At 45.5% G+C, this 12,635-nt stretch overlaps 1 protein-coding gene across 2 annotated transcripts in view; it reads left to right on the top strand.

The window, feature by feature from the left end:
- The window catches only part of LOC119972243 (tyrosine-protein phosphatase non-receptor type 2-like), a 108,903-nt gene that overhangs the window by 78,952 nt on the left and 17,316 nt on the right, over positions 1-12,635 (top strand). The window contains exon 9 of one of the 2 annotated variants that reach the window (XM_038808636.1): positions 7,380-7,467. In XM_038808636.1, the coding sequence (XP_038664564.1) occupies positions 7,380-7,467 (88 nt within the window). Of the gene's footprint in view, positions 1-7,379; positions 7,482-12,635 lie in introns of both variants that reach the window. The other variant, XM_038808637.1, reaches the window with a different exon arrangement.

The raw sequence follows: 12,635 nt of genomic DNA, 5'->3' as shown, positions 1-12,635 counted from the left end.
CTTCGCACCTTTACCTATGCCCCCTAGTAATTGACCCCTCTACCCTGGGAAAAAGTCTCTGACTATCCACTCTGTCTATGCCCTTCATAATTTTGTGGACCTCTATCAGGTCGCCCCTCTACCTCCTTCGTTCCAGTGAGAACAAACCACGTTTATTCAACCTTTTCTCACAGCTAATGCCCTCCATACCAAGCAACATCCTGGTAAATCTCTTCTGCACCCTCTCTAAAGCCTCCACATCCTTCTGGTAGTGTGGCGACCAGAATTGAACACGATACTCCAAGTGTGGCCTAACTAAGGTTCTATACAGCTGCAACATGACTTGCCAATTTTTATACTCAATGCCCCGCCAATGAAGGCAAGCATGTTGTATGCCTTCTTGACTACCTTCTCCACCTCTGTTGCCCCTTTCAGTGACCTGTGGACCTGTACACCAAGATCTCGCTGGCTGTCAACATACTTGAGGGTTCTACCATTCACTGTATATTCCCTACCTGCATTAGACCTTCCAAAATGCATTACCTCACATTTACAGTAGTGAACTCGCCAACATTGAGGGCATTTAAAAATTTATCGGATAAGCATATGGATGATAAGGGCATAGTGTAGGTTAGATGGCCTTTAGATTTTTTCCATGTCGGTGCAACATCGAGGGCCAAAGGGCCTGTACTGCGCTGTATCGTTCTATGTTCTATGTTCTATTTGTCCGGATTAAATTCCATCTGCCATCTCGCCGCCCAAGTCTCCAAACAATCTAAATCCTGCTGTATCCTCTGACAGTCCTCATCGATATCTGCAATTCGACCAACCTTTGTGTCGTCCGCAAACTTACTAATCAGACCAGTTATATTTTCCTCCAAATCATTTATATATACTATGAACAGCAAAGGTCCCAGCACTGATAGGGCGGGGGATTGGGCCTAGCTAGGGTGGTCTTTCAAAGTGTCGGTATGGACCTCATGGGCTGATTTGCTCCCTTCCGCACTGTAGGGCCTCTATGATCAGCCCATCTATAATCCTCTGTAATTGAAGGCCACCCTCCTTCCAATAGAAATGTTGGGGAACACACGGTTTAGTAAGAGGGAGGAACTGAAGAAGATCAATATTAGTAGAGAAATGGTGTTGGGAAAATTGATGGGATTGAAGGCTGATAAATCTCCAGGTCCTGATAATCTACATCCCAGACTACCTAAGGAAGTGGCATAAGTAGAAAGCCACTTCCTGAAGAAATAATTTTGCATTGTTGGTCATCTTCCTGGATTCTATAGACTCTGGAACAGATCCTGCAGATGGGAGGTAACTAATGTAACTCCGCTATTTAAAAAGGGAGGTAGGGGGTGGCATGTGGCGCAGTGGTTAGCACTGGGACTGCGGCGCTGAGGACCCAGGTTCGAATCCCGGCCCTGGGTCACTGTCCGTGTGGAGTTTGCACATTCTCCACATGTCTGCGTGGGTTTCACCGCTACAACCCAAAGATGCGCAGCTTGGGTGGATTGGCCATGCTAAATTACTCCTTAATTGGAAAAATAAAATAATTAGGTACTCTAAATTTATTTTAAAAATAAAAAATTTTTTTAAATGGAGGTAGAGAGAAAACAGGAAATTATAGACCAGTCAGCCTGAAGTTGGTAGTGGCGAAAATACTCAAGTCCGTTATAAAAGATTTAATAGCAAAGGACTTGGAAAACAGTGGCAGGATCGGACAAAGTCAGCAAGGATTTACTGAGAAGTCTTAACACCAGGATAAAGTCCAAAGGGATTATTTGGAATCTCGAGCTTTCAAAGACAACTTTATATAACTTTATATGCTGTGTTTGTGTAACCTACCTCTTAAAACAAGACATCCCTGCTCGTGTATGCTGAGGATACATTTAGGGCAGATGAGGAGAAATTTCTTCACCCACAGTGGTGAGCCTGTGGAATTTGTTACCGCAGGACATAGTTGAGGCCAAAGTATTGCATGTAGTACTTTGCATCAGTGTTCACCAAAGAAAAAGACGTTGTGGGAGATGATTCTTGGGTAGGGTGTGTGAACAGTCTGGGTCATGTTGACATTAAAAAGGAGGAGGTATTGGGTCTTTTAAAAGATATTAAGGTAGGATCTTACCCAAATGGGCAACTTCACCCTATTTAACACGTATAACAACATGAAATAAAAAATAGAACTATATACAATTTTCAATCCCCCCCCCTACCCTCAGTCCAAGACAAATCCTCAGTCCCATTTCTCACTTCTGCCCCAGTCCTTCTGTCTTCCCAAAACCTCTGGTGCTTCCACTGTCTCGAAATAAATCTTTGGAGTTGTAGGTAACCCTCAACATAGCTGGGTACACTATGCCGAACCGCACACCGCTGTTATACAGTGCCGTCTTCACTCGGCCAAAGGCCGCCTGCCTCCTCGCCAACCCAACGGTTAATCCTGGTATATACATATACCAGCTCCAGCCTACTGGAACTCCCGCTTCTGCTTGCCCAACTCAGGACCTTCTCCTTCACATGGTACCTATGGAAACAAAGAATTACGCTCTTGGCTCATTTGCCTTTGGTTTAGGCTTCACCGACTGATTAGCCCGATCAAGTTTGTACCGGGAGGAATCTTCCCCCTCCCCCAACAGCTCCGCAAACATCTTGGCCATGTACTCCGTCAGCCTCAGGTCCTCAACCCCTTCGGGCAGGTCCATGATCCTCAGATTTTGCCTCTATCTGTTTTCCAGGTCCTCCACCTTGGCTCGCAGAGCTTTGTTGGCCTTCACCACCCTCTGCAGCTCCTCACCGTTTGAGGTGAGCTGATTGCTGTGCTGCGATAAGGCCTCCTCCATTCCCTTCAGTTTCTTTTTTTTTAATTTAGAGTACCCAATTCATTTTTGTTTTCCAATTAAGGGGGAATTTAGCGTGGCCAATCCACCTACCCTGCACATCTTTGGGTTGTAGGGGCGAAACCCACGCAAACACTGGGAGAATGTGCAAACTCCACACGGACAGTGACCCAGGGCCGGGATCGAACCTGGGACCTCAGCGCCTTGAGGCGGCAGGGCTAACCCACTGCACCACCGTGCTGCCCCCCTTCAGTTTCTAACTCTGCTCCCGCACCTCGGCTGATGTACCGTCGTCTTCACCGGGGCAGTCGTCTCCTCTACCAGCACCTTCAATGCCGCCATCACCTCCTTCCTCATCACCTCCATGTGCTTTGCAAACTGCTTGTCAAATTCCACGACCATCACCTCGGTCATCTTTTCTGCCGTGAACAGTGCAGCCCCACCCAGCCTCTGCCATCTTTTCAGTTGCCAAGCTGACCCTATCGCTCGACGGTGAACTTTCACTCGCCCCCTTCTTCGCGGTGGCTTTCTTTTGGTTTTTGGACATCCTCCTCCTTCCTTATGTCTTCTTGCACTTATTTGTTGAAACATTTCCCATGGGTCCGGGTATTAAATTCTAAAAGATAATCAAGCCTCCAGCAGGGGCCACCCAACGTGCGATTTGCTCCTACACGCCAGCAACGGAAGTTAAGATGCCCTTTGGCCCATCGTGTCTGTATATGCTATCAAGCATCTAACTAGTCTATTCCCATTTTCCAGCATTTTTTACGTAGCCTTGTATGCTATTGCGTTTCAAGTACTCATCTAAATGTTTCTTAATTGTTGTGAGGGTTCCTGCCTTTTTCATCTTTTCAGTCAGTGAATACCAGATTTCCACCACCCTCTGGGTGAAAATGTTTTCCCTTGGCTTGGAGGACCGAAGGACCTGTTCCTGTGTTGTACTGTTCTTTGTTCTTGGAACCGCACTCTCTTACCGCTACCCCCCACGCCCTCCTGTCGAACCCCAAATGAAATACATGACTGACCCAGCCGTTCCTGAGCCTCACCTGATCTTTCACCTTCAGATGTGTCTCCTGTACCATGACAATATCAGCCTTTAAGCTATTTAGGTGCGCAAACACCTCTTGGCCTCACCAAATCCCTCACGTTCCGCATAACTCCAGAACAAACTCGGTTTGTTCTCACTGGAATGACGGAGGTTGAGGGGCGACCTAATAGAAGTCTACAAAATTATGAGGGGCATAGACAGAGTGGATGGTCAGAGGCTTTTCCCCAGGGTAGAGGGGTCAGTTACTAGGGGGCATAGGTTTAAGGTGCGAGGGGCAAGGTTTAGAGGAGATGTACGAGGCAAGTTTTTTTACACAGAGGGTAGTGGGTGCCTGGAATTTGCTGCCGGAGGAGGTGGTGGAAGCAGGGACGATAGTGACATTTAAGGGGCATCTTGACAAATACATGAATAGGATGGGAATGGAGGGATACGGACCCAGGAAGTGTAGAAGATTTTAGTTTAGACGGGCAGCATGGTCGGCACGGGCTTGGAGGGCCGAAGGGCCTGTTCCTGTGCTGTACTTTTCTTTGTTCTTTGTTCTCTTTGTATAAGTTTCCTGGGCCGGATGGGATTTACACCAGAATACGGAGGAAAGTAAGGGAAGAAATTGCTGGGGCTTTGACTGACATCTTTGTGTCCTCATTGGCTACAGGTGAGATCCCAGAGGACTGTAGAATAGCTAATGTGGTACCGCTGTTTGAGAAAGGTAGCAGGGATAATCCTGGAAACTATAGGCCGATGAGCCTCGAGTTGGTAGTAGGTAAATTATTGGAGAGAATTCTCAGGGACAGGATTTGTACCCATTTGGAAACAAATGGACTCATTAGCGATGGACAGCATGGTTTTGTGAAGGGGATGCCATGCATCACTAACTTAATCAGGTTCTCTGAGGAGGTGACAAAGATGATTGGGAGGGGAGGGCAGTGGATGTGATTTACATGGACTTCAGTAAAGCCTTTGACAAGTTGCCTCATGCCAGACTGGTACATAAGGTGAAGTTACACGTGATCAGAGGTGAGATGGTAAGTTGGATACAGAACTGGCTCGGTCACAGAAGGCAAAGGGTAGCAGTAGAAGGGTGCTTTTCTGAATGGAAGGTTGTGACTAGTGGTATTCCACAGGGATCTGAGCTGGGGCCTCTGTTTGTAGTGTACATAAATGTTTTGGAGGAAAATGTAGCTGGTCTGATTAGAAAGTTCATGGATGACACCAAGGTTGGTGGAGTGGCAGATAGTGTTGAGGACTGTCAGAGGATACAGCAGGACATAGATAGGTTGCAGACTTGGGCAAAGAAATGGCAAATGGAGTTTAATCCAGACAAATGTGAGTAATGCATTTTGGTAGGTCAAACATAGAGGGGAAATATACCATAAATGGCAAAACTCTTAGGAATATAGAAAGTCATAAAAATCTGGGCTTGAAGGTCCACAGATCTTTGAAGGTGGCAACACAGGTGGACAAGGCAGTCAAGAAAGCATCCGGAATGCTTGCCTTCATTGGACGGGGCATCGAGTATAAAAACTGGCTAAGACATGCTGCAGTTGTATAGAACCTTGGTAAAGCCGCACTTGAAATATTGCGTACAGTTCTAGTCGCCACACTGCCAGAAGGATGTGGAGGCTTTGGAGAGGGTGCAGAGAAGGTTTACCAGGATGTTGTCTGGCCTAGAGGGTGTTAGCAATGCGGAGAGGCTGAATAGACTCGGACTGTTTTCATTAGAACAACGGAGTTGTAGGTGACCTGATAGAGGTCTACAAGATTATATGGGGCATGGATTGAGTGGATGAGCAGGCACTCTGTCCCAGGGTGGAGGGGTCAGTCACCAGGGGGCATAGGTTTAAGTTCCGTGGGGCAAAGTTGAGAGGAGATGTGCGAGGCAGGTTGTTTTACACAGAGGGTGGTGAGTGCCTGGAACGTGTTGCCAGGGAGGTTGTGGAAGCAGATACGTTAATGACGTTCAGAAGGCATCTTGACATGTACATGGATAGGATGGGTATGGGGGATACAGCACAAGGAAGTGCTGAGGGTTTTGGCCAAGGCTGGTATCATGACCGGTACAAGCTTGGCGGACCGAAGAGCTTGTTTCAGTGCTGTTTTGTTCTTTGTTTTTTATAATAATCTTTATTGTCACAAGTAGGCTTACATTAACACTGCAATGAAGTTGCTGTGAAAATCCTTCAAGAAGCAGTTAGATATAGCACTTGAGGTGAAGGAGGTCAAAGGATATGGGGGCGGGGGGGAAAGTGAGATTAGGTTATTGAGTTGAATAATTAGCCATGATCGTAATGAATGGCGGAACAGGCTTGAAGGGCCGGATGGCCACCACCTGCTCCTATTTTCTGTCTTTCTAGGATCAGCCATCTATATTCTCCTGTAATCGTTGTTTAGTGAACAGCTGTTAACAAATGTGTCTCCCAGTATAGGTCATTGGTGTTTATGGGTCAACATATAGAGGAAAGGACTAGACAGGGTAGATACAAGAAGGATGTTCCCGATGGTGGGTGTGTCCAGAACCAGGGGTCACAGTCTGAGGATACGGGGTCGGCCATTTAGGACAGAGTTGAGGAGAAATTTCTTCACCCAGAGAGTGCTGAGCCAAGGCTGTTTGAGCCTCCAGCCTCAGGAGCGTATGTGTTTGGTAAATAAAGAACAACCTGGGTCTTCCTGACTCTGGGAGAAGTACAACATCTGCATGCAGAGCTGTTTCAACCTGTCTTTGATTTCTTTCTGACCTGGCATTATTTAAGTTACTTTTGTCTGTGCTGTTGCTGTCATAATTCTGTATTCTGGTGAATGAAATAATGTGCTGGTTTAAAATGATAATTTTCATATGTTTGTGTCGGGGAAGTTCACTTGGCAAAGCTGGTGGCTATGCATTTCATAATTTCTTGTGAGAAAGCATGCACCTAAAGTGAATTTTAGCCTCTCCCCGAAAGCCAAAAGAATTATGGTAATTACTGCCTGTACACGAAGGTGTCAGCAGCCACACTTCTGGCCGGTAATCTTAGAAGTTTCATGAGATTTCTTTAAATTTATTCTATGAAGAGGGCCTGGTGAGTCACTTTTCTAAAAAAAAAGAAGCAATTTTCATGTCAATGTTTGTAATGGAAATATTCACTTCATAGGAGATCTGTAGACAACATGAAAATAATTATGTATTCAATGTTTTTACTAAACAAAAATACCAATTTTGTACAATGGAACGATGCACTTTTTTAGTACGCCTTCAATTTTCTTTCCACTCCTTTCAGCGCTTACATTATCTGTGGGGGACTTGTTCCCAAGCTTCCGTAGATTCTGTTCTGAAATGGTGACCAGTGAGCATAAGGTTGACTTTGTGATGGTTTACGCTTTGGAATCCACTCTGCTGTTTTGCAGGTGTATAAGGACCTTGGTCAGAGGTTTGAGTTAGTGCCCCAGTGTAAGATAACCTGCACTGAATGGATTCTTTAAGAACTTTATACGTTTGGCATGTTATTGGTTGTTGATCAATCATTTTTTTGTTTGCCTTTCAGTAACCTTCGAAAACGACATCGTGAGGATAGGATAGCAAATACAGCGCAGAAGGTGCATAGAATGAAACAGAAGCTAAGTGAAACTGAGGTGAAACGAAAAAGGTGGTTATATTGGAGACCTGTTCTCATTAACGTTGCTGCAGTTGCTACTCTTGCAGTTGGAGCTATTGTTTGCTGCTCGATGTACTTTCAGTGATAAATTGTATAACTATGCATTTAATAGTGTTCAGAGACATTACATCTGAGGTGTAAGGCACTGAGGAATCCTATATCCCTTGCACAAGAGCAAGATGTTTGAGGATGACAGGTCAGAGGAGGATACACTAGAATGGAGGTACTGTTTAAGTTCCACTCACAATTTGCAACACAGATTCTCAGGTTCTTGTATTGCCTGGTGTTTGGATAATTAAAACAACCGAATAGAAGAAACATCCTGTTGTAAATATGTTATCAGACCTGTGCTGCAATAAACATTCAGTTAAAGATTGTGCTTCCATTAAAAGTGGGCTTTCTCCTGTTTCTTGCTGATATTTTCCAGGAGGAATTTGTTTATTTTTTATTTTTTGCCCCACAGTGGGACACCTGTACCGACCGAGCAGCCTGGGCATTTTGGTAGGCAGGTTTGAGTATCCATTCCCATAAAAGTTAAACCAGCAAGCAAGAGAGAGAAAATCCACCAACTGCCTTGCCACTGGGCCTCTTCCTTATTGCTTTGACCGGCTGCTGCTGCTGTTCTGCATTTTCTTAAACTGTTTTCCTTCTTTCCAATCAGTAGAATTGTTACGCATTCAAAGCATTTCTATAGCTTTAAAAAAAAAAGCTCAGCCTTAATTATTATTAAATAATTATGAAAATTATTTTGGATGGCATATTTTCCCATTTGTTTCTGTTTATACTGCTGTTAGTTAGTGACTTAGCAAAGGCATAGGAAGATTTTTGGAAATACAATTTTTAATTTCCTTTCATTGACTGAAGCATTTGGATTGTTTACTTGATCATTATGTATGTATAAAATACTAGTTAACTCCTTAACCCATAAGAGGTTTCCCAAAAAGAAAATGTACTGTCCTTGACTTTCTGTAGCCAGGTCTTTCATTTTCATGATTGTATGGAATATGTTTTCCAATTTTGAGTATTGAGATTTTCACTAATTTATTTTTAATTATTTACTCAACATTTTGATTTTCTGGACATGCTATCGATATTTAGAAACAATAGTCTTATCTTTTTTTAAAAACAAACAACTGACCATGTTGTAAAGCCACTGTTGCACCAGTGCTGGCAGGACATCCAAAGATGCTTCTGTGGGTTAAAGAGTTGAGAAGTGTTTCTTGCTACTGCTGGTGAATGATGTGACTATCCTGAAATGAAACAGTGGAACAGATTTATGTATTGGCCTAGGAAAGGGCAATCTGTTGACACAAACACAACAGATCACAATTTTTTAAAAAAATTGTTGTAGTTTTACATTCCAATGAGACCAGTTGAATAAAATTTAGCCTTGAGGAACATTTCGTTATATTGTATATTTGTATTAGAGATGATGCATCATATTATAAAATGAGTGGTTGTTGTAAACTTGCTGGTCCAGGACCTGAGGATCTAAATTGTACAGACCTGCTTTAAAATGGACTCCAGCAGTACTCATTGCCATAAGTAATGATTAATGACCCATGCCAACGCATTCGCATTCTTTCATGACAGAAATCTGGTATTGCACGTTAAAATTTATTATTTATTATTGGTGTTTTCCTTGACGTTCAGACCATTTTTTTGTTTTTATCTCCATCCTTTTTATTGAAAAAAGAGAGAAAATTCCAGTTCTTGGACCAGTTATTTTTTTCAGTTCTATGGGAAGGGGGGGCAGATAATAAAAATTATAAGCTTTGATAAACTTGCATCAGTAGGCTTACAAATGGATTGTATCAATAATTTATACTGGAGTTATTACTGACAGACAACCATAAGCAATATGTAATCCATTAAGAACATCCAGTGCTGTTATTACACTTTTGTATTGAAGAAGAAAGACCACTTACCCCTCCACCCAAGTCCTCAATGTGACAGGTGGCACATTTGCAGGCAATGCTTATTTTCCCAGACTGGATATACACTTGTTTTGCTGTTCCCTTTCATTAACACTCTCGTACACAAACTGTGAATATTTGATAGTTATGTTTCTCATTCTGCTTTTCTTCTCGTGTAGGACTAATGTTGTAGTCCACTATATGAGGAATTTTCTATGTTCTGGGCATTTTTTTAGTACCATAAAAGCAATTGCATCTGAAAATTGTGTCAGAGTTGTTAACGTTTTTCTTTCAGCTGCTATACGTTTAAGAGATAGTATATTGCAGTACTTGTAAAATTGAAAAACATGGAGAGATCAAATGGCAGATACCTTATGCAGATACACCATGCCCATGTCTGGCAATCATTTTTCTTTTGAAAAATAGTTTACTTCAAATTTTCAACATTCTAACAACAAATCAACACAATGCCAAATCCCCCCCCCACCCATTGATGGCAACCAGATCCCCCAAGTGTAAGATAAACAAACCGCATTTCTTGTGGAACCCCTCATCTGCCCCTCTCAGAACAAATTTCACCTTCCCCCAAATACAGGAACTCCATTAGATCCCCCAGCCACACCGAGGTACAGGGGGGAGAAGCTGACTTCCACCCCAATAGGACCCACCTGCGAGCGATCAACGGGGCGAAGGGTAAGATATCTGCCCCCGCAGATGTCTGTAACTCCAGCAAGTCTGACACCCTGAATATGGCCTCCAGGGGACCCAGCTCCAAATCCATGCGTAGAACCTCAGACATGGTGCTCAAAAAAGAGCCGCCAAAATTTCTCCAACTTCGGGCAGGACCAGAACACATGAACATGATTGGCTGGGTCCCTCCCACACAGCTCACAGCTGTCCTGCGCCCCCTCAAACAACTGGCACATCCTCGCCTTCGTTAAGTGCGTCCCCTACACCGCTTTTAATTAAATCAACCCCAGCCTTGTGCATGAGGTGGAGGCATTGATCCTTCGCAGCGCTTCGCACCATTAACACCCCCCCCCCCCAACACCATCACCAACCCTTCTTTCCACTTGACTTTAATTCTTTCCATGGTCACCTTTATCCTCCTCCATAACCCTACCGTAAATCGCAGAAATGACCCCACACTCTAGCCCCTCCACCGACAGCACCGCCAACAACGAGGAGGACGGTGCCAACAGGACGTTTGAGAAGTTTGGCACCTGTATATACCTGAAGTCCTCCTCACGCTGGAGCCTAAACTTCACTCCCAACTCCTCCAAACTTGCAAACCGCTCCTCCAAAAATGGATCCTTCATCTGTTTCACCGCGCTCCCCTCCCATCCACTGAAACCTCGCATCCATCCTCCCTGGCTCAAACCCATGGTTCCCTCTTATCGGCATCACCCTCAATATTGCCTCCAAATCTTCAGTGTGGCGACCACCACCAGACTACCTGGGGCAAACGGTGGCAACGCTGTTGCCAGCGCCTGCACACCCCAACCCTTTACAAGAACCAGCCTCCATCCGTATTCACAAAGCCTCCGGCTCTCTACTCCAGCCCCGCACCACTTCTGCATTCGCTGTCCAGTAGTAGTATAACAAGTTCGGAGGGGCCAACCCCCCCCCCCCCCCCCCCCCCCCCCGACCTCTGCCCCCTTTGGACCACCGCTTTGCTTATCCTCGCCACCGTCCCTGTCCACACAAACGATGGGACTAGTCTGTCCACCCCATTAAAGAATGAATTTGGCAAAAGACCAGCAGACACTGGAACAGAAACAGGAACCGTGGCAAAATGTTCATCTTCACTGCCTACACCAGGCCTGCCAGCAACAAGAGGAGACTATCCCATCGCACCAAGTCCTCCTTCATCCTCCCCACCAGGCTCGTGAAATTAAGCTTGCAACGTTGTGCCCCATTCCGCGCCAACTGCATTCCCAAATGCCTGAAACGAGTTGTCGCTGCACTGGATGGCAACCCTCCCACCCCCACCACTGCGCCTGGAGAAGATACCACAATATATTTGCTTTTCCCTAAATTTAACTTGTACACCGAAAACACCCCAAATTTCTTTAGCAACCCCATTATATCCCTCACTGATGAATTCTGGTCCGAATGTATAGAAGCAGATCATCCACGTACAGAGACACACCCCCCCCCCCCCCCCCCCCCCCCCAAACCTCACTATCCCCTTCCATAAATCCGAGTCCCTCAGCACAATGGCCAAGGGCGTTAATATTTACGTAATAGTGAGATGGATGCCTGCCCCATCATCTCCGGTAATACTCCCTAACCATTGCATCCTCAAACATTTCTACCATCTGCGGTGTCAACTCATCCTTTATCTTTTTATAGAATTCCACTGGGAATCTATCCAGCCCTGGCGCCTTACCCAACTGCATCTTCCCTATCACTGCCTGCATGTCTTCCACGCCAATTGGTTCCTCCAATTCCTCCCTCTTCTCTTCTCCCCCCCCCCCCCCCCCCCCCCCCACAAACACCTCCGGGCACTCAATTGCTTCATAAATTCCCTCATCTCTGACTCGTCCTCCGGTGCATCCGACTTGTACAACTCCCTGTTAAAGTCTTCAAATGCCTTATTCACCTGCTCCGACGACCAACTCCCCTATCCCGTTCCTAATCTGCAAGATCTCCCTTGCTACTGCCTGCCGACAGTGCTGGCCCGCCAGCAATCGATTGACCTTCTGACCATACTCATAGACCACCCCCCTCACTCACCTCCGCTGCCTACCCGTGGATAGAAGATCAAACTTTGCCTGCAACTCCTTCCTCAACAAACGTCCCAGCTCTGGGTCCTCCCCATATCTCTTGTCTATCTCCAAAATCTCACCCCTGCCATTCCTCCAGCACCTCCCTATCCCAGCGCCTCCCTATCCATCTTCGCATTAAATGGAAAGACTCGGTCCCTCACTACCGACTACAACGCCTCCCTGACCACCAGCAAGACCTCCCCGTTCCGATTAAACTCTATATACTCCTCCACCACCTTCCCCACCTTGGTGCAAATGTTTGGGTCTGCCATCAAACCCACATCTAGCCTCCTCGCTGACCTCTGGACCCACCCCAAGACCACATCCACCCAGAAGGGAGCATTGTGCAATGCCACAATCGGCGAATACTCTGCCTTCTTTACCCCAGCTAGCCCCGCCTTCCCCAATATGAAAAAGTTGATCTTTGAGTTCGCCTTCTGCACTGGCAAAAAGAGTGA

This window comes from Scyliorhinus canicula, chromosome 10 (genome assembly GCF_902713615.1).
Source record: "Scyliorhinus canicula chromosome 10, sScyCan1.1, whole genome shotgun sequence".
Taxonomy (NCBI): domain Eukaryota; kingdom Metazoa; phylum Chordata; class Chondrichthyes; order Carcharhiniformes; family Scyliorhinidae; genus Scyliorhinus; species Scyliorhinus canicula.
This window is presented reverse-complemented; position numbering and strand designations above follow the sequence as displayed.